The sequence below is a fragment of the Sorex araneus genome, chromosome 2 (genome assembly GCF_027595985.1).
Source record: "Sorex araneus isolate mSorAra2 chromosome 2, mSorAra2.pri, whole genome shotgun sequence".
In the NCBI taxonomy this organism is placed as follows: Eukaryota; Metazoa; Chordata; class Mammalia; order Eulipotyphla; family Soricidae; genus Sorex; species Sorex araneus.
In genome coordinates, this window is record NC_073303.1 from 224,815,007 (window position 1) to 224,842,886 (window position 27,880).

The 27,880-nt window shown below is 53.8% G+C and overlaps 1 protein-coding gene across 1 annotated transcript; it reads left to right on the forward strand.

Moving 5' to 3' along the window:
* Positions 1-14,734: 14,734 nt before the first annotated feature.
* LOC101543616 (keratin, type II cytoskeletal 3-like) lies at positions 14,735-22,224 on the forward strand. Its single transcript, XM_004601832.2, has 9 exons — positions 14,735-15,433; positions 16,823-17,043; positions 17,667-17,727; positions 18,372-18,467; positions 18,629-18,793; positions 19,751-19,876; positions 20,395-20,615; positions 21,477-21,511; positions 21,771-22,224. The coding sequence occupies exons 1-9, from the start codon at positions 14,735-14,737 to the stop codon at positions 22,112-22,114; spliced, it is 1,968 nt and encodes a 655-aa protein (XP_004601889.2). The 3' UTR covers positions 22,115-22,224.
* The last annotated feature ends 5,656 nt before the right edge of the window (positions 22,225-27,880 follow it).

Sequence of the window (27,880 nt, forward strand, 5' to 3'; positions counted from 1 at the left end):
CCCCGGAGCCCCTCCCAACCCAACCTTCCAAGTGGGGCTTCCAGGCCAGGATAGTGGTGGGCATGGGCTCCCCTCGGAGCACCCTCTGAACCTGTAGCGGGCTTGGCATACCCTTCCTGCTTCTGACTCACCGGGACCTGAGCCTCTTGGTGTAACGTACTGATGTTGTTGTTTGATTGCACAGGCAGGGTTTTTCATTTCCATTAGTCTCTGTTCAATCTTTCTGCTATAGTGGGCTCAGGTTGAAAACTGTCAAGTCATTTTTGGGTTCCAACCCTTCATTCATCTAGGTTCAGGCCAGTCATAGATTTGAACTGTACATGTACAAGGGTACAGTGTCCAGGCTTGGTTGCTCAGGGAAGAAAAACTGCTTCTCAAAACGAAACTGCATTACTTTTAACAGAGAAGGCATTAGATTTAGAAATAGTTCAGCAAAATCCTTTGTTCTGTGGAGAATCTCAAACCAGTATCAAAGCAGAGATAATAATATGACAATGTCCCCTGCCCCCTACACCTAGCTCCATGGTCAGCTCAGGGTCATTTCCTCTCCGCACTATCCACTCCTTCCATACCTCTGGATCATAGTGAAGCAAATTCTAATTTTGCAGATTCCTCTAAAGGATAAATATCCTAACTCATATAACCACAATTTATAGCCCTGTGGGAGATATGCACAAACTTTGAACAGGATCAAACTTCTCTTTGGGTTCCCGTTCCCACGGCACGTCTCTGGGCCAGGGTCTGAGCAGTACCCATGTGTTTTTGGGCACATTCCCAGTCCTCTCTCATTCTGTGAAACTGAAATTTGTCTTAGACTTAACATCTTATTGAGTTACTGACTCACCCCTGCAATAATCTTGTTCAAAATGTACCTTTCTCCCTTGTATATATGACACATTATCTGACATTAAAATGAACCTCATATACATTTCTAGAAATATGCACCCATACTTCTAGAAATACTAATGCAGATATATATGTATACGTTCTGTTTTTCAGGGGAAGGGTGTCCCAAGCAGTGTGAGGGAAGCCCTGGGGACTCTCCTGGTGATTCTTGGCCAACAGGGATGATGGCTCAATACATGGGTCTGTGGTGCTTGGCCGCAAGCAAGGAAGGTGTCTTCACCCCAGTGATACCTTTCTGGCCCCATGTATGGACTCTTGAAGCCACCACAACAATCAGGATAAGATAACCATTCCACCATCCCCCAAACTCCCTTGCATTGTTTTTCCTTTTAAGTAGGGATCTCCACAGCAGTGCTGGAGGCCTGGGGGCCGCTTCCAGAGACACAGAGCTCAGTGTGGGCCTGGCAGTGTGGCACTGGACTCTTAATCCTAAATTGCATGGTCTGCAGCGGGTGCTGGGATAAGACTCAGGGTGCTGGGATAAGACTCGGGACCTTGAGCAGGCAAGGCTCGAGCTCCAGCCCTTTGAGTGGTCTCCTGGCAGTTTCTTACAGGCACACGGTCCCTCCACCTCTACTGAGAGCAGCCGCTGGTCTGTTGTCACTGTAGCTTAGCTGTTTCCCAAGTCTTGTTTAACCAACCATCCAGTAGGTAAACTTTTAAAGTTGACTTAGTTCATGACCTTTGCATATAAGTGGATCAACATGGAAAGTATCATGCTAAGTGAAATGAGTCAAAAAGAGAGAGACAGGGGCTGGGGTGATAGCACAGCGGGTAGGGTGTTTGCCTTGCTCTCAGCTGACCCAGGTTAGATTCCCAGCATCCCATATTGTTGGGGATGGACTGAGCTATCAGGGCGAGCCCACATAGACTGTAATACAGACAGGAACATTTGCCCCCTTCAAGCTGCCTTCAGAAAAATAATTTCAGTGTATTGAAAAGAGCAGTTTTCCTTCTCTCACAGAAGCCTGGCTGGTCTCTGACATGCAGATGGTGTTAGAGGCCTGACCTTTGATATTGTAAATTGTAGGCTCTGGCCCAGCCTAGTCTTTGGGATGTAGATTTTAGGTGCACCCAGTTTTGTCTTTGGGATATAAATCCAAGTGCTTTTAGTTCAAGAAAGGTTTCAGTTTTGGTTTTGTATCTTCTTTCCGAGGCCAAGATTACTGGCCTACGATGTAAGGAACTAATGCATATTCTACTGCCTTAATGTTCTTCCTGTAACATCTTTTGATGCCTTCGGTGACGTCACTGTAATGCGCCCTTTACAGTTACCATGATCAATAAAAGGAGATCCACGGGGCTCTCCGCCTTTGCCAAGAGCCAGAGGACCTTGGACCTCCATGAGACACATTTCTTCCGCGTTCTTTATCTCAGCGCCTCCGACCGCACGAATATTCACGCAACACCATATGGTCCCCAAGCACTGCCAGGTGTAATTCCTGAGTGCACGAGCCAGGAGTAACCCCTGTGCACAGCCAGGTGTGACCCAAAAAGCAAAAAAAAAAAAAAAAAAGAGAGAGACAGGCATAGAAAGATTGCACTCATCTGTGGAATTTAAAGTAACAGGATGGAAGACGAGCACCCAAGAATAGTAGAGATAAGTACCAGGAGGTTGGCTCCACAGCTTGGAAGCCGGCCTCACATGCTGGAGGAAAAGGCAGCTCAGAACACCAGGTAAAGTGTGGTTGGAGGACCCTCTGGGGATGGGTGGGGATGGGAGATGCGCGCTGAAAGTAGACTATAGATCAAACACGATGGCCACTCAATGCCTCTATTGCAAAGCACAACACCCAAAAGGAGAGAAAGGACAAAAGGGAATGCCCTGCCACAGAGGTAGGGTGGGGTGGGGTGTGTGTGTGTATGTTGGTGCGGGGGGGTGGCAGCAATACTAGGATCATCAGTGGTGGAGAATGGGCACTGGTGGAGGGAGGGGTACTCAAGCATTGTATGACTGAAACACAAGCATGAAAAGTTGTAAGTCTGTAAAAAAATAAATAAGTAAATAAATTTAAAAAGAACAAAAGGAACCTTCTTCACTGATGGAGTGTAGGATGACATTACTTTGTCCTCTTCCCCCTTGCCACGAGTATCTCGTCCCGGTTTTTTCCAGAGTTTAGGCTTACCCCAGTCTCACCCATCAAGGTATTCCTGTAATCACTTCTCTATGCTCTCTCCCAAAAAGAGTTAATCAGCTTCTCCCCTTAATCTGACTCTGCTAATTTGTAAGGTCAGACCTTCCTAGGATACTGAACTTATAAGTTAATATTGCCTTTCTCCTCCCCTTATGCCTTTTGAATAATTTACTTTAAAGCAATGTCCTTTTTGTACAGACATGAGAAAACAATATTATGCTTTTGTAACTTGGGACTTAATTGGCTTCGAATATTATGCATTCCCAGGCATCTGCTTTCTCCACTTAAGCCTCAGTTGCCCTCAGTTCCTAGCACCCCAAAAGCAGGGTCCCGACAAGGGACGGGATGGATCCAGGGCAAGAGGTGAGTTATGTGCTACCCTGGCATCGAGATGGGCCTGACCAAAGTACCTAATTCTTAACTATAAGTTAAGAGCTTGATTATAGACAAATGCTGTCATGATCCAAAAGTAATGATGAGACTAGGACCCTGCTAGGGATAGGAAAGACTGATCCAGCCTGAGCACTGTAGTCTGAGATCGAGATGGCCCCAGGAGAGCAATTCCATAAGCTTTAATGCATTTCTTATTGTGTCCATACAAAATGATTAATATTATGAATTATTATATGTTTGCTGGATGAGGAGAGGAGAAACACACTCATAGGACTCCGCCCTTGGGTGGATCTTCCTGCTGAAAGAGAGTCAATCCTAGGAGAAGCATCCCCTGAGGGAAAGGAAACTTACCCTATTGATTGTGACCACACCTATGTGTACGCCCCAAACCCCTCATGCTGGGGGGATTTAACTAGGCTGTAAGAGTAGGTTGGGGGCCAGATCCAGAGATCCTGAGAGAGATCGAGAGACTAGAGAAGCGAGAGGGGCTGCAGTAGATCCAGAGAGAGGCCAGAGCTGGGAGTGCGGGAGATGGGAAAGATGGAAGATTGAATAAAAGGTAACTAATCAGCAACCAGCTTGGTCCACGTTCTTCCTTCGCCTGTCCTTGACCACCGGCCATCCTGATCCAGCCCATACACAGCGGTTCCAGAGCACCGAACGCGTTCGGTGCTCACGCCCGTTGGCATGCTTTAGTTTTTTACAATGGAGGCAATGTCAAGTCACTCAGTCTCTGTGGAAAACAGTTTGGCGATGTATCAAATATGTAAAAGTTGAACTACCATATTCCACCCCACATCTATCCCAAGAATACAAAAACACTTATTTGAGAAAAAATAAAGCTGACTGAGTTCACTCAGCATCAGGCCTGGTGACCTTGTCTGCCAAGAGTACAGCATCGCACTACAGTGCTGCGTTTGCCCACCCGTCCCTGCTCAGAGGCGGGAGCTGGAGAGAGGAGCGGCCGAGGCTGTGCTGCAGGCTGACAGCAGGTGCTGCCTCAGGGGTCCGGAGCTCGCGCAGAGGAGGTGCCCTGCACGCCACAGGCTGGAAGGAGCCTGGGTGTGTTTGAATATTTAAGGAAGGAGGCCCTGGGATGCTGGGGGGTGGGGGGACATCTAGATCACAAGCTTTCTGTCCTAGGAGTTCCTCACTGCTGTCCCCAATACCCTCCAGCTTAGCTTGTCCCTCCCTCCTTTCCTCCCTCCCCTCCCCTCCCCCTTCCTTTTCTCTTTTCCTCCTCTCCTTACTTCTTCAAAATTTCATCTAGTAGAGAAGCCCTGGGGTTAAATGAAAATAATCATTAAATCCAGGCAGGCTGAAACAGAGGTGCTTTCTACCTCAAAGCTCTCTAATTATCTTTATTTCTCGGGGGGGGGGCACACTTGGCAATGTTCAGGGGTCATTCCTGGCACTGAACTCAGAAATTACTCCTGACAGTGCTCAGGGGATCATATGGAGGCTGGGGATTGAACCTGGGTAAGCTTCCTCCCTCCCTCCCTTCCTCCCTCCACCTTCCCCCTTCCTCCCTCCCCCTTCCCCCTCCCTCCCTCCCTTCCTTCCTTTCTTCCTTCCTTCCTTCCTTCCTTCCTTCCTTCCTTCCTCCCTCCCTCCCTCTCCAGGCCAAGGAGCTGCACTAATACCTTGGAAGTTCACCGGAGGCTTCTAACGAGCCACCCACTCTGAGCAGGTGCCAAGACAAGTAGGGAGCAGGGGCCGGAGTGAGAGTCCAGCAGGGAGGGCGTTTGCCTTGCACACAGCTCACCCAGGTTCGGTTCCTGGCATCCCATACAATCTTCTGAGCACTGTCAGGAGTAATTCCTGAGTGCAGAGCCAGGAGTGACCCCTGAACACCACTAAGTGTGCCACCCCCCCAGAAAAAGATAATTTGGGAGCTTGGGGAGCGGAAGGCAGCTGTGTCTCAGCCTGCCTGGGTTCATGAGTATTTCCAGTAACCCTGCAGGCTTCTCTACTCCCAGATGAAATTCTGAATCTCAGTGTTCTTCCCCAAACTCAGCTCCCACCAAACCCGCTGGGGGTTCCCCAGTGCCCGCAGGGTGTGGCCTGTGGACAGAGCCCTCGTGACCTGAGCCCCCCTGACCCCCAGCCTCCCCTCCCACACCTCCTCCTCCCGACCCGTTCACAGGAACTGCTCCTCTGTCCCTGACATGCGGGACTTGGCTGGTCCTTCACACCCACTACCTGCGTCTATGCAGAGGGAGCCACTTCTCTGAACTGCATTGGTGCCGGCCCCCACAGCTGCCCTCGCCAGGGGCTTTGGTTATCGTCCCTCTTCTCTCACCTTTCACTAATGCCCACGGAGACCCAGGACGAAAAGCCCAGCTCGACCTCCTCCCTCTCAGTGCCTGCTTCCTCTGCCCAGGTCCTCCCCAAGATCAGCCCCCGACCTGCTCCGGGAGAGCAACAGCAATGAGCTTCTCTCCAAAGGCAGGGCCTCGTTCTTCCTGCTCTCATGCAGGGCCACCCCGTCAGGGCTTCCTGCTTGCCTGCCGCTCCCGCTGGGTCCCTGTCCCAGTGAGGGCCCAATTGTCCTCAGAAGATCGAGGCCAGGAGGATGGACACCCGGCACGCCGAGGCTGGGAATGGGTGAGTGTGAGGGGGGGGGGTGCTTCAAAGCAGAGGCTAGCTCAGTGACACTTCATGCCTCAGCCCTGCTCCCACAGACCAGGGAGAGGCAGAGCCATGAGCACCCCCAGGGTGCTGAATGAGGGCATGGCAAGTGATTCCTGCAGGGGACAGGCGCATTCCCCAACTAATTAGTGTGTTAATTAGTGTGCAATTAGTATGCCCTTGGAGCTCGTATGTTCTCTCTTTACTGATTGTACTGAGTGCCCGGGCCTTGAGCTAAGATTGGAGCACAGGGGCTAGAGTCGTAGTGCAGTGGGGAGGGCTCTTGCCTTGCATGCCACTGACCAGGGTTGATTCCCATCACCCCGTGTGGTCCTCAGAATCTGCCAGGAGTAATTCCTTGGGGGTTAGGAACCAGGAGCAAGCCTTGAGCACCGCCAGGTGTGACCCAAAAACAATGAAAGAAACGACACACACACATACACACACACACACACACACACACACACACACATAAAGATAAAAAGAAAGCTAGCACTCAGTGACTGGTATTGGAGATACGGGAGAGCAAGCTATTGGCCATTCTGGGGCCCCATCCCTGCCGCCCGGAACTGGATGCTGCCTTTATGACCACAGCACCTGGGTCAGGGTGGGGAGCTGACAGATGAGCCTAACATCCTAAAGGGCTTGTCTGAAACCGGAAGGCCTTGGTGCGTTCTGCCATGGCTCTAAGCCAGGAGACAGATGCTCATGGCCTGCTCTGATGCGTCTTCCTCCCCCAGCTCCTGTCACACCTTCCGCTCAGATTCAGGCCCTCGGGTCTGCGTGAAGCTCTCCCCATCAGAGGTTCTTTCTCTCCTCTTTGTCCTCACCCTGTTTTCTGTCCCCATCTGTGGTGGCATTCAGGGGTCACCTTCTCTGACCCTTCCCTTTATTTGATCACCTGGACAAAAGCATCCATGGCAGTCCCCCTGGTGGAGAGTGGGCTAAGGTCTTTTCCTTCTTTAGGGAGCTGTGCAGACTTTTGCTAGCATCTTGGTCATGACTTTTTTTTTTTTAATGTTACTCCTAAAAAGTTAATTTCAGGGGTTTGGATGAGGGGGATTTCCTGACAGCTGCAGGCAGCAGGACTGGCCTTATCAGGGCTTATCAGGGTCTGAGGACACGCTGTGGTTCTGTCCACAGGCCACAACTGCTGGAAGATGTCTTGGATCTGGGTGACAGCTCCGCTGAGCTGAGGTCACCGCCAGTCTAAGGATATTGTGAAGCTTGGCGGGTCCGAGGTCCGCCCCTGGTACCAGACCTTAAAGGAACTGTGTTCCTTCTAGGCTCTTTGCTCCACCCCAAACCAGTCCTCCAGACTTTGGGTCCCTCGTCTATCCTCAGTGGTAGTCAGGGACCCGTCAAGAGTGACTCGTGGTGACACGGGACCCTCCAGGACACCCCCACTCCATAGGACTGTGATAGACTCAGGTACTCGGGAAGCACATGACGAGTTCTATGTACTTTCATGGTCATCCGGGTGTCGTGGCTGCCATGGGAACCCCTTTGCGTTTGGCAGGGAGAGCTGCTCTGGGCAGAGGCCTTGGTGTGGCTCCAGCGGGGCAAGGAGAGAACGCGCTGGTTTTCCTGCCTCGACTTCTATTTTTTTGTGGTGGTGGTGGTGGTGGGGTCACACGTGGCTGAACTTGGGGGTTGGGGATCACTCCTGGTAATGCTCAGGGGATCATACGAGGTGGCAGCGAAGGGAACTGGGACAGCACCGTGCAAGGCAAGTGCCTTCCTGCCGTCCTGCCTCTCTGGCCCTCGTCTGGTCTTCTTGGCCTAACACAGGCTCGTTGCCACCCCACGAACCTGCTACTCCCGTTTCTGACAGCACAGGATACCGCCAAGTGTTTGGTCCTTTACATAGATGGAACTAGACAGTTAATGCCGACACTTTCGGGGGTGGGGGGGAGGGACATGGCCAGCAGTGCTCAGGACTTACTTCTGGTTCGATGCTTAGAAATCACTCCTGGCAGGACTCAAGGGACCATATGGGATGCTGGCGATTGAATTTGGGTTGGTCGCGTGCAAGGCAAATGCCCTACCCACTGTACTACTGCCCAAGCCCCAATTTTCTTTCTTTGAAAAGAGGTGGACAAGGCTGCGCCCCACATGCTCGGGCCAAACCTCATGCATGAGTGCAGTCAGACCAAACCCGGGTAATGTGGAACTTTGGGATCTTGGACTTTGTGCTCAACGGGACGGGGAGTGGAGATACTCTGCCCGTTTCCCCCAGTCTCTGGTGACCCAGGGGTCACGCCTGTAAGCCACCTCCTGCCTGTGCCACATAATCTCATCATCGGTCCCCATCCAGATCACATGGCTTTTTCTCCAGCCCATGTTATTTTCCATATGATTAGTCACTAATTAAAAATAAAATAATTTTTTTTCAGTAGCATGTGCCCTTGGATTTCTCTCTCAAGCTCTGTCTGGTTCCCTTCATGCTACATGGACTTCCTGAGTGAGTTTGTTACTTCTGTCCTATTTTCCCATTTGTTTATATTTCATTGACTATTGCCTGGCTGAGAGTTCCGGCAACACTTAATGAAATCTAAACAAATGGGCAAATAGCCTCCCCTCAGAGACTGATGATCTGGGCAACCTGGGACCATAGATGTATGTAACTCCTTGGAATAAACAGTTACGAAGCTCAGCTCGGAGCACGTGTATCCTTTTTATTGTTTTTGAGCCACTCCTGGCAGTGCTCAGGGATCAATCCTATTAAGCGCAAGGGACCATAAGGGTTGCTGGGGATCAAACCTGGGTTTGCAGGGCAAGGGCCCTGCCTAATACACTATCACGCTGGCCCCATCATGCCTTCTTTAACATGCATGGGGCTCTCCCTCCCATCTCCTCTAAAAATTTACTCCACTGAAGTATAATTGGCATAAAAGATCCAGGTGCCCATTTTCAGGGCACATTTCTGTGACTCGCCAAATCTATGTACCCATGTCATTACAACCATGACCCAAATATTGACAGCTTCAGAAATTCTCAGACCCAGTCCAGGGCTTGCTTCTCGTCTCCTGAGGTCAGTATCGTTTCTTCTATAGTGTCCTAGAAATGGAGTCGTACTGCATGCATCTGGCCCCTCACAAGAGTCTTGAGATCCTGCAGATAATTCTGGAGTGGGACTCCTTTCCCCGAGGCTGTGGTTTGCTGCCCGCTTTCAGTTTCTCAGGCAGTTCTTTGCCACCATCTGCACTTGTCCCCGCATCTAAAGCCGAAGGCCCAGCCCAGTATCTCGGACTGGGTAAACTCTACGTCCGGTTTGAAGTTGCACAGGTCACTCGCTCCTACTGTTGGTCAGCCTTCCGTGAAACGTGGAATTTTTCTCCTACAATAAAGTTTTTCCCCTCACAGTCTTTCAGGATAAAAGCAAAGTGGAACTGTTAAAAAAGAAAATAGGGCTGGAGCGATAGCACAGCGGGTAGGGCGTTTGCCTTGCACGCGGCCGGCCCGGGTTCGATCCCCGGCATCCCATATGGTCCCCCAAGCACTGCCAGGAGTAATTCCTGAGTGCAAAGCCAGGAGTAACCCCTGAGCATCGCTGGTTGTGACCCAAAAAGCAAAAAAAATAATAAAATAAAATAAAAAAGAAAATACCAGTGCTGGGTGACATGCCCTCAGACATTGAGTCAGGGAGCGAGGAATATGGGCCTGGATCTGTTCAAGTCCTAGAAGGTCAGCCCTGAGGGCCAGCCCCGGGGAGGGAACCCCAGCTTTTCAGCCAGGCACAGAGGCAGACTGTTGTGGGGGGTGTCAGTCTACCCCTCAGTCCCTGCTCCCCACCTGCCCTTCCTGTCTGCATTCCTCACACATGACCATGTGGACATCATTGACCTGTCACTTCCTGTTTATAAAATGTTCTACGTGGCGGTGCTTTATTCTTGCGCCCTGCTACTGGCTACTTGCCCACCAACCCGTCACTCATAATCACCTCCTCTGTGGGGCCTTTCCCAGTTTTTCTTCCTGGAAGGCCCACAGGCCTTTGCTCACCTGTCACCAGAACCCTGGTCCCCAAGCCCTATTGAGTAGTTTCCACAGCTGACACTCCTTCGGCACGACCTGAGCTCCTCCAGAGGGTGACTCCTGTCCCGTCGCTTCCTCAGAGGCTAACACTAGCCGACGCTCCACAGCTGACTGTGGAGACAGGGAAGAGCTGCTGGGAGAGGAACTGAATAGACTGTCCCTGGGGGACATGGCCCTGGACGAAGTTCTCGCTCAACATTGTGCCCCTCCCTCTTCCCTGCTCAGGGTCCGGGCCTCTTCAGCAGAGCCCATGCCTGACCAGCCCACTTCTGACCGCATCTGCTGCCAAGCTTGGTGTGTACACGCGAAACACTCTTGTCCTTTCCCTGTGGGGTCACACTTGTGTGAAAGCGTTTGCTCTGTGAGTTTCCAGGTGTCTGTGGCAGTGTGTCCATCAGGTTGTCTACCTAAAAATACTTTGAGAAACTGAAAACCCTCTGCAAATGTCAGATATGATCAAGTGCTTACGAGACTCTGAGCTGGTTTTGGGGGGGCGGAACTCAAATGCCCCGAGTTGTGTAAGACTGGCTGGCTTATTTGACTTATGGGCATGGCAGGGGCAACAGGTGTCCAGGGAACTGCTGACAGGAGAGCCCAGGGGCCCAGACTGGTCATTCACATCCTCATGGGTCCAAGATGGGGGTTGGTTTGGGGCCAAGGGGGAGGCGATGTTTGTACTTCAGGGAACCGTTCATGACCTATAGGGTGGAACAGGCCAGCACCAGGCTCTGTGGAAGAGAAGGGGTTCCCCACTAGGGCCGTGTCCAGGGGAGACAAGAGCTGTGACTCCTCGAGTCAGGGTGGCTAGATGGGCCGATCAGCTTGCAAAGCCAGGCCCCTGGTCCTGGCCAGAAAGCAGGAAGGTGGCACAGCACAAACTCTGCTCTTCGCTCAGGAATCTCGCATACCGCCCTGCTGTGGGCCATGCTGGGGGCTGCTCCTCAGGCCTTAACTCCCGACTGCACACTCAGTTCACGGGCCGTGTCCACAGCACAAGCAGATCCAACTCGGGGCTTGTTCCCTGACTGAGCTCCGGGCAGCCGTGGGCTTGGAGCTGTCTCCAGGGCCCTGAGTCTTGCACATGGGCCCCGTTCACAGGCGTTCCTGATGGGATGGGGCCGGCTGGAGGCCCAGCTCTGCCGCTCACTGTCTGGGGGGCCCTGCAGTGGCTTCTGAGGCCCAGTTTTTCTCCTCTGGACAACGATCCCGGACGGCAGGGATCTGATGGTTTCCGGTCTGGAAAGCTGAGGTCATGGACAAGCCGGTGGCTGGGTTGCAGTCTGCCTTTCTGCCTTGTGACTCTCAGCAACACGGCACTTCTGCTCCTGTTTCAATGCCCTTGGCTGTACTTGCTCACCCGGCCTCCCACCCACGCCATCAGAAGGCAGAGCCGAGGGCCCTCAGCTTCACTGGCTCTAGGGAGAGTGGGAGCCGTCAGAGCATCCTGCTGTCTGGGCCGTTCTATGGCCCTGTGCTCACGGCCTGCTGGGCTGGGGTGGTCACCAGGGCCCCCTGTAGTAAGGAGCAGTTCCTACGGGCAAGAAAGAGCTCACTCCCACCCCGGCCTCAGCCCAAGTCTGCCCAGGACCCCGGAGCTGGGGCCTTCTTCCTCCCGTGCTATCCCTGCCAGGGCCGCCTGGCCCAGGGCCCCTGCCTGCCCGTGCCCGTCTCTCCTCTGCGCTTTCCGCTGTACTCACCCACCTGCTGTGCCTGACCCAGCACCACCCAGCTCTGTGTGGGCCCTTGCCAGCCTGTCCTTCACCCAGGGCCTGCGCCTGAGTCCCCCTTCAGCCTCCCTGCTGCCGGCAGAGAGGACCCGATGTCTCAGGATAAGAGGAGGTGCTGGCCTCGGTCAGTCCGGGAGGCAAGGCTGTGGTCTTGGACAGTAGGGGTGCAGGGCCATGCCCTCCCGGGAAACACACAGCAGGCTGGATCCGGGCGACGGCTGGCCGCAGCCTGCTCTTTCTCTCTTAAGAGGCCCCCGAGGAACAGAGCTGGGCCTTTATAGTCTGCAAGTGGAGGGGATTAGTGGTGGAATTTGCCAGAAAGAAGGGATTTGGGATGGGCCCTCATTAGAGTCCCAAATTTCCACCTCAATTTCTTTGGAATTTGTCCTTGATGTGTCAAATGCAGACTGTCTTCTCAGCATATTCCTGCCGGCAACTGCCAGAGGGTGGAAGCTCACTATTAATTGCTCTCCAGGGCTTCTCTTTGATGTCAAGGATCTAGGACAGGGGTAGTCAGTCAGTCTGAGAGGGTGGGTCCCAGAGACCATAGGGTCTCTTTGGAGGAAGACATAGGGCTCACTTGGAACCCAAAGCACCAGCTGGATTTTGGGGAGTCCAGATCAGCCCCGGGATGGTGAGGAAAGCTATTTTGGCCAGAGCATTGTTTAGGGACTGCACCCAGCCCCCATCCCCCACTGACCCAAGCCCTGAATTCTGCAACCATTCTCCCCAGTCTAACCGTGCTTCAGATGCTGGTGGGCTATGGTGGTGCCGTGACACCGGCACTTTCTTCCTCCACTGCTGCCCCCACCCCTCACATTCTCTTCTGAGCCCTGGACCAGTAGACCCAATGTGGACTCCCTGCTGGGGTGCTCAGTCCTCACCATGGCCTGGCAGAGGCTGAGGCCTTTCGTGAGAAACTCGTTGGTAGCCCAGTTGAATGGGAACAACTTTCTCCCTCAAAGGCTGGGCCCCAGTCTGAACCCAGTTACCAAGCCTTCCGTTCTTAGGGCCACAAGATGCTTTGGGAAGACTTGGCCCCAGGAAACGTAGAGGTGGCTAGTGGCTAGGTTTGCAAGGGACATCCATCTGTGCTGGAGAGAGAGAGAGAGAGAGAGAGAGAGAGAGAGAGACAGACAGACAGACAGACAGACAGACAGACAGAGAACCGAATCTAAGGGGTGAGGGGGTGAGAGGGGGGCCAGTTCAGGCAGAAGCCTCCCTTTCTGCCCCTTTTTCTTTGTGGCTCGTTTTCTTGGTGAAGGGGACAAAAGTGCAGGTGGGGTAATGTCCCCAAGGCTGGGCAGGTCACTGTTTGGCTTCCTCCCATCTCCAGCCCCCTTGGTGGGGGAGTGGGGTCCAGGCAGGGCACAGGTCCAAGGAGATGGTGGTCAGATTGAAAGAGGAGAGGACAGTCTCGTTTAAAGGGGCGAGGGCATCTGTAGCGATGCGTTTTCCAGAAGCACCTTGGGCTTTACCATCAGGAGCAGAGTCAAGACCAGTGTTGGCTGCTGAGGGAGAGACCAGAGCTGACATGAGGTTCACACACCACATGGATAGATGGAAGGACCTCACCGCAGGCAGCTTCCTCCAGGCCCACAGACCACGGTCCTTCCTCCCTTCCTCCCTCCCTCCCTCCCTCCCCCTCCCTCCTCTCTGTCTCTGAAAATAGTGGTAAGGAAAGGTCACTGGACACTCACTGGGACTTCTGTAGAATTTATGGATTTGGATTTTAGTCACCAATAGGTCCTGGAAAGAGCTGGCGTCTTGGGCAAGCCCGCAGCAGAGCAGCGGGAACTGCTGAAGCCTCTGGCCCCAGAGCTTGGAAGACAGAGTTGAAAGAAATTCGGAACTTTTTGAACTCTAATGTGGAAAACTGAACACTGCGAAGAATTTTCGAACGCTCTCCTCTAGCCCCCGACGTGCTTGGCGTCAGTGCTGAAGTGCACCTCAGCACCCCAGGCCGGGGGCCGGGGGGGCGGTCTCCACAAGGGGCTCTGAGTGGAGAGGTGGCCCCAGGCGGGGGCAGCGGGCAGGCTTTCCTTGTTCTAGAATCTCCCTGGGAAGGAACCTGACCTTCCCAGGAGGTAGAGGTGGTGTTTTCTGCGAGCCGAGGGGAGGGGTCACAAGAGTCCCGGGTTGAGTTTCTGGGTGGAATTTTGGCCCTGTAAGGCTATGATGCCTCTGACCCCGACTCTGGTTCTAGACCTGCTCCCTGCTGGCCCTTCCTTCTACCCAGCCCTCTGCTCTCCCGGCCCTCCCCTTCCCCCTTCTCAGTCCTCAGCACACCCCTGTCCTCTGGGACTGACTTCTCATCCACCCACTCTCCCCAAGGCCCCTCTGGCCCTAGCGCCAGGGACCCTGCTGTATGCTTCTCCTGGCCAGTGTCCCCGAGGCCTCTACTGCACCTTCTCCCCCACACTTTATCCTTCCCAGCCTCCTTTTCCTTCATCCCAAGGTCCTCACCAGGGCTCTGCCTCACCCCAATACCTCTAGAGGTGGCCTGGTTGGGCAGAGTGGCCACCAGGATGCAGAAGAGACAGAGAAACGCTGACCTGTCACTCCCGGCTGGCGCCGAATGGCCGGGATTATGGGTTGTGTCCAGTCCTGCAGGAGGCCCCCCCCCTCTTGCGCGGCTTCAGCTTATTTTAGGTGAGTAACCCTGGGAAAAACAAGGCCAATTTAGAAATTTGGGGTGATTAGCTAGGTGTGTTTCGCATTTAGGACTCGACCTCTTGCTGCCAGGCAAACCAAAGCTGATAATACCTCAATTAGTTGGCTGGCACCGTTCGCCAGCCGGGCTCCCCGGCCCTATATAAGGGCCACCCCCAGCCCAGAACCCCACACAGCCTCTGAGCCTGCCACAGCTTCCAAACCCGCCTGCCTTTGGAATAACCGCTGGTCACCATGAGTCGCCAAGCCAGTCGCAGCCAGCAGCAGTCCTTCCGGTCCTCCAGCCAGAGCTGCCGCCAGGGCTTCAGCGGCAGCTCAGCCGTGGTCTCCGGCCAGAACCGGAGCAGCTGCAGCCAGACATGCGGCTCCCGATCTGGCGGCGGTGGCGGGGGCAGCGGGTCCGCGGCTTGTGCGCTGATGTGGGGCACATACGGCAGCAGGAGCCTCTACAACCTGGGCGGGAATAAGAAGATCTCCATCAGCGTGGCCGGAGGCAGCATGCAGCCGGGCTTCTGGGGGGCCGGTGGTTTCAGAGGCGGCAGCAGAGGAATGAGCGCGGGCTTTGGTGGAAGGACTGGGGGCTTTGGAGGTTTCAGCGGGGGCGCTGGAGGCTTCGGTGGAGGAGCTGGAGGCTTCGGTGGAGGAGCTAGAGGTTTCGGTGGTGGTGCCGGAGGTTTCGGCGGAGGAGCTGGAGGTTTCGGTGGTGGCGCTGGTGGTTTCGGTGGCCCAAGTGGCTTTAGTGGCCCTGGTAGCTTCGGCGGGCCAGGTTTTGGTGCCGGTGGCTTCCCCGGGGGAATCCAGGAAGTGACTGTCAACCAGAGCCTCCTGCAGCCCCTCAATGTGGAGATCGACCCCCAGATCGGACAAGTCAAGACGCAGGAGCGGGAGCAGATCAAGACCCTCAACAACAAGTTCGCCTCCTTCATCGACAAGGTGAGCCTGACTCGGGACAGGGAGAAGTCCGGCCTAATCCTCCTGGGCTCTTCTCTCGCTTCACGAGTCTGGGAGAGGCCCTGCAGGGTCCTCCCCTGCATGCGCCGCCATGTTGGATGCCCCTTTGGCCTCTGAAAACCGAACACTGTCTGTCTCCCCTGAGAGGCACTGTGAGCTGTTGAAAGGGAGGCTGGCTTTGCCGATGCTGGAATTTGTACCGGAGAGACAAGTTCCTCCTCCATGCACCGAAGGGGATAGAGGCTGGGGAGGGTGGGATCGAGTCGGGTGAGTGTACCCTGAGGAGCCACACAAGCTGGGCCCGCTGATTGCTGTGTCTGTGGCCATGTGGGCTGGGCAGACTCAGGTCTCCTGGTTGAGGGACACCGTGATGACTGCTGTGTGACCAGCAGGAAATTGGCCTTGGCCAGCTGCCAAAGGCCTTCCTAGTATTTCTGAGCATGATGTGTGGAGACATCTCTGTGACTGGGATTAGTCTAGAAAGGGCATGTGGGGGCTCTTAGTGTGAGGAATTGATGGTCCTCTCACCGGACATCTGCCCCGGGGAGAAGATAAACGAGAAGTGAGCCTTCAAGGTGGGGTGTCAGATGTCTTTGGGAGGAAAGCTCTTGAAAGAACGGTTAGTTCCGCGCAGATGCCTGAACGGCAGCATAAGTCACAGAAAGGATGACAGGGAGGGGAATGCGCTGCCCCTCCATAGGAAATGGGGTTCAGCACGCCAGGCCTTCTCATCCCACTCCAAAATGGTCCCAGGTCCTGGCATCCTGAGTGCCCAATGCAGGGCCTCTGCAAACATCTATTGAAGGGTCAGTTAATTGCGGCCTATTACACCTGCCTGGACAGCTGACCTTCAACTTGAGCCCCAAAGTGTTTTGCAGCAAAGGGAAGCAGGATATCTAGGGCCGGAGGTCCAGATCCAGCAGAGTCCTGTGTCGAGGCAGGCCTGGCAGAGGGGGTGACCCTAGGCACGCCTGGACCCGGTTCTGGGGTCAGGCTCTTGCTGAGAGCTGCAGCTCTGTGGCTTTCTTTACTCCCACCTGGGTGCAGAGTGCCCCGATGCACCACAAACCTCCTCCAGGGGAGGCCTGGGGTGGTGAGGACTAAATATGAGGCATGAACACACACATGGGAAGATCATGGAGCCGACGGAGGTGCTTGGTGGCTGTCTTGTGACTTTGGTTCCTTCCAGGCCCCCGCGTCCCTGTCCGTGCAGTGGGCACTGACCTCCCCGACATTAGCACTGAACTGGGGCGGCAGGCAGGGGCAGCCCAGCTGGAGAGAAGGGGGCCCCGTGGGTGTGGGCTCTGGGGAAGACCTGAGCTGGCCCCCTCACCGACGGCTCCTTTATGGCCCTTTCTCATTGGCTGGCAGGTGCGCTTCCTGGAGCAGCAGAACCAGGTCCTGGAGACCAAGTGGCGCCTCCTGCAGGAGCAAGGCTCTGACTCCAGCAGCAGCAACAACAACCTGGAGCCGTTTTTCGAGAACTACATCAGCAGCCTCAAGGACTTCCTGAACGGGCTGCACAACGAGAAGGACAAGCTGCAGGACGAGCTGAGGGGCATGGAGGAGCTGGTGGAGGACTTCAAGATGAAGTGCGTGCTGCCTGGGCCCCGGGGCAGGCCGGGGGAGGAGGGGGGCCCCAGAGGCGGATTCGGAAGGCCTGGGCTCTGTGCCCAGGTGGCATTCTGTGCCAGTTGGCTGCAGGCTTGTACAATTGTCTCCTACTTAGCTCAACTTTCAAACAACTTGAAAACAGCAGCTCCAGGCCTATGTGGGTCAGAAAGTCTTTTGGACATTTGATGATGGGGCACATTCATATGATTTGGAGCTTTTTTTTTTTCTTTTTGGGTCACACCCTGCGATGCACAGGGGTTACTCCTGGCTCTGCACTCAGGAATCTCTCCTGGCGGTGCTCAGAGAACCATATGGGATGCTGGGAACCAAACCCAGGTTGGCCGAGTGCAAGGCAAACGCCCTACCCGCTGTGCTATTGCTCCAGCCCTGTTTTGGAGCATTTTGAGACGTCTTCCAGATGAGTTTCATTTTCCTGTCAGTTGGCTTCTAAACGCAAAACATCTCACTCTAGAGCGATGGCCCATGCTCGGGGGCCCATGTCGTGGCCAAGCCCTGTTCTGGCGCTCATCAGCTCTGTGATGTTGGACACACTAAGGGGTGTCCCAGGGAAGGTGGAATGAAAGGGCCTCTTTTCTCCCAGGTATGAAGAGGAGATCAACAAGCGCACAGCCACAGAGAACGACTTTGTGGTCTTGAAGAAGGTAAAGGAGCTTCTCGTCCCTCAGGCCTAGTTCTATCCTAAGACCCCTCTGGGCAGAGGGCTTGAAGCTGAGAGGAGGCAGACGTGGCATCCTACCAGTTTCCGGGCTCTGTTAGGCTGTCTGGGTGAGGGCCAGGCTCCGGGAGGGAGACCCCTGACAGGCTGAGAGGGAGGTAGGACCTAGAGCCTCAGGGCCCTGTGAGTTCCCTCCCTGGAGCAGGCTCTCAGGACCACCTCGCTTTTGCCCTGATCCCCTGAGAAGTGCATGCAAGGCCCTTGACGAGATTAGGCTTGAGTTCTGATTAGAAGACAGGTAGCAGGAAGAAACAGGGTTTGTAGTTTTCTTCCCCGGGCAGGGTGGGGGTGGTGGTGAGGGAGAGACAAGAGTCTGTCAGAACCTTGTCACATTCTCTCCCCCTGGTCTCAGTGGCATGGCTCCGGCCATCCAAGTTCCCCTTGAGAGCAAGACACAGGTCCAGAGGCACAGAGGCCAGTCAGAAATGTGAGGACACCCACACCTGCGTGAATGTCACCGAGGGGAGGTCCTGGGACAGGGTGGCAGCCCATCCTCCTGTCAGAGTTAGGGATTGGGCACCCCGTGGGTGTGTGTGTGTTGGGGGGGAACAGTGACTGACTCCCTCTCAGGATGTGGATGCTGCCTACATGACGAAAGTGGAGTTGGAGGCCAAGGTGGAGAGTTTGGTGGATGAGATCAACTTCCTGAGGGCCCTCTACGAGGCCGTAAGTCTCCATACCCCCAGGGGGTCCGAGTGGGCTCTGTCCCGACAGAAACATCCCTCCCTCCCCCTGCTCCGCAGCCCACGCCCTCTTCCCCCGCACCCCGCCACCCCCCAGAGTGTGGGTTTCCTCAGAGGGGACATGACGACTGCCTGGCTCTGTAGGAGCTGGCCCAGATGCAGTCAGACACCAGCGACACGTCCGTGGTCCTGTCCATGGACAACAACCGCTCTCTGGACCTGGACAGCATCATCGCCGAGGTGCGCGCCCAGTACGAGCTGATCGCCCAGAGGAGCAAGGCCGAGGCCGAGGCGCTGTACCAGAGCAAGGTGGGCAAGCTCCAAGCAGCACTGGGGGGCTTCTCTCCTGTGTCCAGGTGGGCAGAGCCTGGCTCCCCGCCCCATTCTGCTGCCATGGCAACCTGCTACCCTTCCTGCCGGTTTGGGGTTGATCCCAGAATCCCTCCTCCTATACCTGGGAAGCCCCCCCACTGCCCCCGCACCTGGCCCTGACCTAGTTGTCTATGACGTCCCCCCAGAGACACAGTGGCAGTGCAGCAGGGGTGCTGCTGGGGGCTAGTAGCTAGGAAACCAGGGAAGCTGCCAGTGAGCGGCCCCTCCCCCATAGAAGATTTCCTGCCCAGAGTGTTGAGGCAGAGAAGTCCGATCACCAATCCCTCGGGCTGGAACAGCGTCTTGCTGGCACCGGCCCATGCGTGGTTTGCGTTTGAAGACCTGCTGGGTTGAAGTCAGTATCCAGAAGAATGAGGGGAAGGTGTTGGCAGGGGCCTGAGCAAGTTAGTCTCTGGACACGAGGAATTCTGGGCACCTTCCCTCCCTGCACCCCCTCCTCCTGGCACCAAGCAGGCCATCGCTGGCCCCTGATGCTTGTGACTCCCCTGGCTTTTCTGCCTCGAAGCACTTGGCAGTTAAGGAGATGGTTTTGGCCTCAGGTGTATTTGCCATCGTCTTGTGCTGTCTGTCACTCAGCAGCAGGTTGAGGCTGGTCATGGGCTCAAGCAGTCGCGCCTCAGTTTCCTTATTCATAAAATGGGGATGAGAGTGCCCTCCTCATCAGGCGATGGTCAGGTATAAGTACCAAGGTGCGTGGTGCCAGGACTGATCCACAAACAGCAGCTGCTGTACCAGGGGATGGGGCGCCTGGGTCCTCTCACCTGGTCCGAGGGACCCAACTGTTCCCGATTTCCTGCCCGCACCTCGGGAGACCTGGGCCAGGGTGCTGGCAGCCCCTGCTGACTTTCTGAGAGTGTGACTCTTTCCCCTCAGCTGGGTGAGCTGCAGAACACAGCGGGCAGGCACGGGGACGACCTGAGAAGCACCAAGAGCGAGATCTCCGAGATCAACAGACTGATCCAGAGGCTGCGGGTTGAGATCGAGAGCGTCAAGAAGCAGGTGAGAAGAGGAAGAGAGGGCTGGGGCCAGAGACACGGGCTTTGGCTTGCACAAAGCTCGGGGTGGGGGGTGCAGCGCATACTATAGAGACCCCCGATATGTGTCTGGAGCAACTTCAGCTCGGTGCTGAGCCAGGAATGGTGTTTGGACCCGGAGACTGCAGGAAAAGAAGCGGCTTGCAGGAGAACCAGAGCAGGAGAATAGCCAAGGGCCACCTCTAGAGAGGCTGGGGCAAGAGAGTTTTTCTGATAATACAGGAAGGCTTCCTGGAGGAAGGAGGTTTTCTAAAGATACTCCTACCACAGGAGAGCAGAGGAGTTGAGGGGGAATCGGATTATTTCTGAGCTGCCAGGTGCTGCCAAGCCTGCTCTGTGTCGTGTTAAGAACCAGATCCAGGTCCAGCTTGAACCCCTGGGGGCCGCTGTGGCCTCAACACCTTAATGAGAAGCAGATGCCGTTCACATCTGAGTGAATGCCCCCTGTCTCTAAACGGCACTGCCCCCTCCCCGGCCCCCCAGAATGCCAACCTGGATACGGCCATCGCCGATGCAGAGCAGCGTGGGGAGCTGGCCCTCAAGGACGCCAACGCCAAGGTCCAGGAGCTGCAGGCCGCCCTGCAGCAGGCCAAGGAGGAGCTGGCCCGGCTGCTCAAGGATTACCAGGAGCTGATGAACGTCAAGCTGGCCCTGGACGTGGAGATTGCCACCTACAGGACCCTCCTGGAGGGCGAGGAGTGCCGGTGAGTGGGGGCTCCCCTCAGGGCCCCCTGGCCTCTCCTGCCCGGGCCTGCTGCCGGGACGGTGCAGGTACTTGCACATGCTCCAGGCCCAGCCTCCTTCCCCGGCTCTGAGAGATTGCCAGGCGTCCAGGAGAGCCACATTTCCTGGACAACCGTCGTCCCCGGCCCTGGCCCCACCCCACCCCATCCAGTTCACAGGCAACACACCAGCACGCTCATTACTGGGACTTTATTTTTTCCCCATTGTCTTCATGGACTGGAGCGATAGCACAGCCAGTAAGGCGTTTGCCTTGCACGCGGCCGACCTGGGTTCAATTCCTCCACCCCTCTCAGAGAGCCCGGCAAGCTACTGAGACTATCCCACCCGCATGGCAGAGCCTGGCAAGCTACTCGTGGCATATTCGATATGCCAAAAACAGTAACAACAAGTCTCACAATGGAGACGTTACTGGTGCCCGCTTGAGCAAATTGATGAACAATGGGACAACCGTGCTACAGTGCATTGTCTTCATGGCAGGTTTTGGACAAATGGGTTTCTGTAGCTGGTCCTTGGACTCAGGGCTCTGACCGCTGCAGATTCAGATATTTATTGACCTAATGAGTGGGGAGAGGATGGGTCATCACCGGGGCAATCACTCTGTCCCTCCGACAGCGTTGGTGGAAAGGGTGGTGGTCTGGCCTGACCTCAGCCCAGAGAAACAGGCTCAGAGGGCTTGCTTGTGACCCCTGATGCAGTCCTTTCTTGCCGTGGCCACAGGCCAGTGAGAAGCTGGGGGTGGGGGTGGGGGTGTCAGGCTCCCCAGCCGCTCACCCAAGTTGGTGCATTATGAGACTGCTAACAGGAGGCTGGTTTTCCCGCAGGATGTCCGGGGAGTGCCAGAGCTCCGTGAGCATTGGTGAGTGTCCGGGCTGTGGCCCTGGGAAGGGGAGGAGGGTCCTGGCATACAGTTTCTTCACCCCGCGGGGGTCAGAGGGCTCTGCATCCCCTCTGCAGGGGGAGAGGTGGCAGAGGGGCCAAAGGGCTCCTTCCTCACCCCGGGACGATCACATGGGCGGTGCCCAGGGACGACTAGTGGGCTCGGTCCGAGGGCAGTCCCTGTGGGCTGGACGCAGGCCCCCTCCAGCGGTCCTCAGACCCCCGACGCTCTTTTGCAGAGATGGTTCACAACTCCAGCGGCGGGAGCAGCAGCGGCGGCGGTAGCGGCGGCGGCAGCGGCTACGCGGGCGGCGCCAGGGGCGGCAGCGGCTCTCTGGGCGGAGGCGCCGGGGGTCGCGGGGGTCTGGGCAGCCGCGGGGGCTCAGGCGGCGGCAGCTCCGGCGCGCGCGGCGGCTCCTATTCCAGCGGCTCCAGCTCCATGGCGCGCCGGGGCGCGTCCAGCGCGGGCGGCGGCAGCTCGGTGGTGCGCGGGGGCTCCGGCGCCTTCAGCAGCGGCAGCAGCAGCTACTCCCGGGTCTCTCAAAGTTCCTCCCAGAGCCAGCGATCCCAACAAAAATTCTAACCGGTGGCCCGGGCTCCCAGCCCCTTCCGTCCCACCTTGCACCCCAGCCCCGCGCGTCCCTTGCACTCCCTGAAACAGTGACACTCTTCCCCTGGAGCAGTTTCAGACCTGCACCCCAGGGCCAGACCTTCCAGGATGGGTGCTGAGGGGCCCTCGGTGCACTGGGAAGGGCGACGGGCTGGAACACCGCCCCCTCCCACCGGGCCCGCCCACCCAGTGCCACCGCCCAGCCACTGTCCCACTGCCTCCTGAGGGCACCCAGGTCCCCATCCTGGTAGCCAGAGTCCACTGCGCCCCCATCACCCTGCCCCCCGCCCCCATCTCCTGCTGCTGCTTTGACTTTCCCTTCTTGTCTCCAGGAAAATAATTTTCTGTTCTGTACCTTCAATAAACTGCATTGTGTTTCTGACATCGTGGTGGAGTTTTCACTGTGGATTCCAGGGCCGTTGGGCCAGGTCTCCTCCGCTGGCCAGGGGTGACACTGTCTCTTCCTGGCACCCAGCTGTGCCCTGAACAGGGAGAGCCCCAGAGTGAGTTCTGAGTGCCGCATGCAGGAGTGCGGCTTTCACAGAAATTGATTTACTTAATTGATAAGATTTTGTACCATAAATTTTTTTTTTGCATCGGAAAAATGTTAAGGGTTAAAAAGTCTTGCTTTTGAGTAATTTCAAACACATCTCAGATTGTCTAGTAATTACAGCTAATCATGATCAAATGAGTTGCTGATAGAGTCGAAAATTCAAAAACAATGATAAAAATGATAAAAGCAAATGTGTTGGATGACATGTACATCTGATGAGTACATTTGAACACGTTTGTTCTGACGCGACTTGGAGTCTTAACTAATAAGTTGTGAGAGTACACAGGTCACCCACCTGACCCTGCACACAGCTCAGAAGTAAGGTGGATCCAGGAAATTTATTTATTTCTTGTACCCCCAGCTATGCTCAAGGCTTACCCCTGATTCTGTGTTCAGGGATCACTCCCAGTGGGGCTTAGGGACCATATGTTGCGCTGGGGATGGAACCTGGTTGGGCCACATACAAGGCAAGCACCTTGCCGGCTGTATTTTCTCTGTCCCCAGAAAGTATTTGATCAAAACAGAGGGCACAGTGCAGGGCAGAGTATCTCCAAATATATGGAGAGAGAAACAAAAAGTCAAAGTGCAACTCAGATCTATTGGGGATTGGTGGTGGGCTACTGCAATCAAGAAGGGTTCATGAATATTGTGGTTTCCCATGCCTTTGAACGTGATCTTTACATTCAGTAGCAACCTGGAGCATGAGGTATCATTAGGTCTAACAAAGCACTTAATTTAAAATACTTCTTAGCTGGGGGGCTGGAGAGATAGTACAGCAGGTAAGGTGCTTGTCTTGCATGTGGCTGATCGGGGTGTGATCTCTGGAGCCCCACAAGGTGGTCTGAGTCTTTGAGGAGTAAGCCCTGAGCATTGCCAGGTGTGGTCCATAACAAACAAAAACAGAACAGAAGCAAAAACTTTATTGCTATGAAAATGAAAGCAAAGTGAATGCTTGCTGTTGGAAAAATGACACCCGCAGACTTGCTGGACACAGGGTCTTACGTGCATCTTCCATTTGTAAAAAGAGCAATGAAGCGAAGTGTGGAAACTGGGTTGGCCCGTAAAGAATGGTTATGGGTGAGTATCTGTGTGATACGTTCTTTATAAAATGCAGTTCTCATTAGCATAAAGGACTGACAAAGTTGTCAGATAAACAGAAAGGAGGACACACCTAATTTATGGTGATCACAGAAACTCTCAGTGGAGTAAACAGCAGCCAGAGTGTCAAACGCTCACCACGCTAGGAAAACACAACCAGCAACCACAGTGTCCGTGAAGAATGTCCCAGCTCTGAAGTACTATATCACTGTCATCCCGTTGTTCATCAATTTGCTCGAGCAGGCACCAGTAACATCTCCATTGTAAGACTTGTTGTTACTGTTTTTGGCATATTGAATACACCACAGGTAGCTTGTCAGGCTCCGCCGTGCGGGCGAGATACTCACGGTAACTTTCCATGCTCTCTGAGAAGGATGGAGGAATCGAACCCGGGTTGGCTGCATGCAAGGAAAATGCCCTCCCTGCTGTGCTATTGCTCCAGCCCATCCCAGCTCTAAAATCTTTTTTTTTAAAAAAACTATGGCTTCTTTATTTATTTTATTGAATCACCGTGAGCTGCACTTACAAAGTTATCAAGTTTGAATTTCAGTCATACAATGATCAAACACCTATCCCTCCACCAGCATACATTTTCCACCATCAATGTCCCCAGAATCTGGAAATAACCCAAGTGCCCAAGGACAGATGACTGGTTAAAGAAACCTTGGTACCTCTACACAGTAGAATACTATGCAGCTGTTAGGAAAGATGAAATAATGAAATTTGCCTATAAGTGGATGGCCATGGAGAGGAGAGTATCATTCTAAGTGAAAAGAGTCAGAAAGACCCAGCTCTAAAATCTTACCTTAACTGTTTAATCCAGAGGAAGGGAGGCCACCTGCTCTTAGAGCAGGTGAAGCCTCACCTCTCAGAAGCAAACCCAAAGCTGGCCACATTTCTAGGTTGTGAGTGGACAGGTGTGTCTTTAGGCTCAGGATAGGAGAAATGACTTTCAGCTTCTCTCCAACTGACCAAGGAATCACTATGGTCCTTGAAGTAGGTGGTTAAAGCAAAGTTCTTCTATGTCTTTTGAATGGTTTACAATAAATCACAAAGTCCTGTTTTCCTTCTCCAGTGATGTTCCTACTGACTAAGGGAAGCTGGAAGTGGGTTTGGTAACAGATGGGTACACATTGGGCAATACAATAATCACTAAAATGGATGTTCTATTGCTACTTGCTTGGCAATCTACTGACAGTTTTATTTTTTATGAGTGAGACCAGTCATCTTCACAGAGGCAGGCTGTGTTTTACATCCATTTTGAAAATGAATAAAGAGATGGATGAGTTGATCTAGGGTCATGCAATTAGTAAGTGGTGGAGTCAGGATCCAAATTTTACTTAACGCTGAAGTCCCCCAAAAGAGCCCCATGAGGCAGATAATGGGACTGTGCAGGGGGGAAGTGCCCACACTTTGGAGCACGGCTGCTGATGGAAACTGCCCCTGTGTTCACTAGCTGTGATCACTTGGCACCCCCCCCCCCCCAACCCTCACCCAAGTCCCTCCAGTTAAACAAGATTGTGCGACACCCTCTATTTAACTCCTGATACACTATGAGAGCTTAATAAGGGGATGGTTACTATTTATGGACGACATTTCCAGAACTCACCTGCTCTTTTATGCTGAGGGCAATAATGAATTGTTCATTCTTTATGACCATCTTATATACTAGTCTCTCTGACCAGAGAAAGGAGAGTCACAGACCTGGAACTTGCCACTGGATTTATGTTCTTCCCCCCGCCTCCCCGTCCTCCCAAATGGACTTGCAACTCTGGTCCCTACCGCACTCCTGAGGTCAGTAACATTAAATATGTTTTTTTCTCTCTTGGATTCAACACAGAAGAGAATCACCTGCTCAGGCAACCCCAGTTCCCTGCCGGGCCTCAAAGTTTCTCTTGGAATTCAATCCAAGTCTAACCTGCAGCCCTGTTTTCCTTTGGGTCCACACCTGCGTGGCTTTGCCGCAGACAAGAGTTGGCAGCTCTATAAATGGGTGTAGAAATAGTCATGACTGCCAGCATGTTGGATGGAAGAGTTTAATATGCCTGGAACAATATTATCTCTGGATCTCAGCCATGAGAATGCTCAGGGCTGTGCTAGACCTTTTAAGGGCTCTCACTTGATAGCATCTATTAGGGAGAGGGGAGAGAGAGAGAGAGAGAGAGAGAGAGAGAGAGAGAGAGAGAGAGAGAGAGAGAGAGAGAGAGAGAGAAGAGACAGAGAGACAGAGAGACAGAGAGAGACAGAGAGGATTCTAGTCAAATGGATATCAGAGATTATTAACTCTTTTGGCATTTTGGGTTACATTCCTATGTTTAGGTGTTACTTCTGGCTCTGCACTCAATAATTACTCCTGGTGGTACTTGGGGAATCATATGGGATGCTAGGGATCAAACTCACATCAATCACATGCAAGGCAAATGCCCCACCTGCTGTACTATTGCTCCTGCCCCATTAGAGGATATCCTTACCAATTGGTGGCACAATGTGGAACTTGAAACCTTAGTTGCAGCCCCAAATACCTCCTTTATGCCAGAACCCATTGGATGCGTCACCAAGGGTGTTATTGTGTGTCCAACACCCCTGTCCCACCTGTAGGCAGGATCTGCTCAAGAGGGCAGGTGGAGTGCTACTTAGGAACACCTGTCCTGACTGCAGGAATGCAGAGGCTGCTGGGAACAGCTCACAAGTCTCTACACAGAGTTCTGAATTGAGAGGGAGGATCTCAGCTCTAGCTCTTATGCACAGTCAACTCTCCTCTGTCACATCGACACGGTTTCTTCCTTTCTTTGTTTCTGCTTCTTTCTTTCCTTCTTTCTTTCTTTCCTTCTTTCTTTCTTTCTTTCTTTCTTTCTTTCTTTCTTTCTTTCTTTCTTTCTTTCTTTCTTTCTTTCTTTCTTTCTTTCTTTCTTTCTTTCTTTCTTTCTTTCTTTCTTTCTTTCTTTCTTTCTTTCTTTCTTTCTTCCTTCCTTCCTTCCTTCCTTCCTTCCTCTCTCTCTTCCTTCCTTCCTTCCTTCCTTCCTTCCTTCCTTCCTTCCTTCCTTCCTTCCTTCCTTCCTTCCTTCCTTTCTTTCTTTCTTTCTTTCTTTCTTTCTTTCTTTCTTTCTTTCTTTCTTTCTTTCTTTCTTTCTTTCTTTCTTTCTTTCTTTCTTTCTTTCTTTCGTCACACGCAGCAATGCTCAAGGGTTAGTCCTGGCTCTGCACTCAGGAATTACTCCTGGCGGTGCTGGGGGGACCATATGGGATGCCGGGGATCGAACCCTGGTTGGTCAGGTGCAAGGCAAACATCCTACCTGATGCACTATCACTCCAGCCCCAGGTGCTTCTACTCTTAAGAAGGAAGAACAGTGGCTTGGGAATGTGGGAACCAAGGTCAGGGCTTGACTCAGGCCACAGGCAGGCCGCAGCAACTCGACAGCCCTGCGATCCCTATTCAAGGATATCAACCTTCACCCTACATCTGGTCTATTGTGCTCCTCTATTACCAGGTGGGAGCTGCCTAGAGAAATCCTTCCTCCCCTCCCTCCTCTCTCTCCCAAGGACCCTGCCTGCTGCCACGCCCCTGTGACACTTCTGCACTGCGATATCCATCTCCAACCCTGGAGGATGCAGGACGAGATGGGGAGTAGATTTATGGGGGCTGCCTCTGCCAATGACACCTGTACCTCTCTCAGACCTTGTCACTGGTCCAGCCTGTTCTGGTGGCTGAGAACTGCCTGGGCCTCACCCCATTGGCAGCCCTGGGTTTCGGGGAATGGGAGACAGGATGGGCAGGCTGTAGACCACAAGCGACTCCCCACTTTCTTATGAAGGAAAGCACCAGGGCAGGTGGTGAGGGACGTGGGGGAGAAGGGGCACCTCTTATTCAAAGAACCCACCCTCCCTCGACATGTATTGGTGCTGGAATGGGGGTGTCTGGGCTCAAACCTTTGTTCAACCATTTTCACCTGTGTATTCTGGGATCGCTTACTTGATCTCTCGTATTCTTTTCTTCCATCAGAAAAATGATAATAAAAACTTCTTCATTAAGTTAGTTTTTTGAGTTAATGACAAGTATACTGAGTCTACTCCATTGACAAGTATAGCGC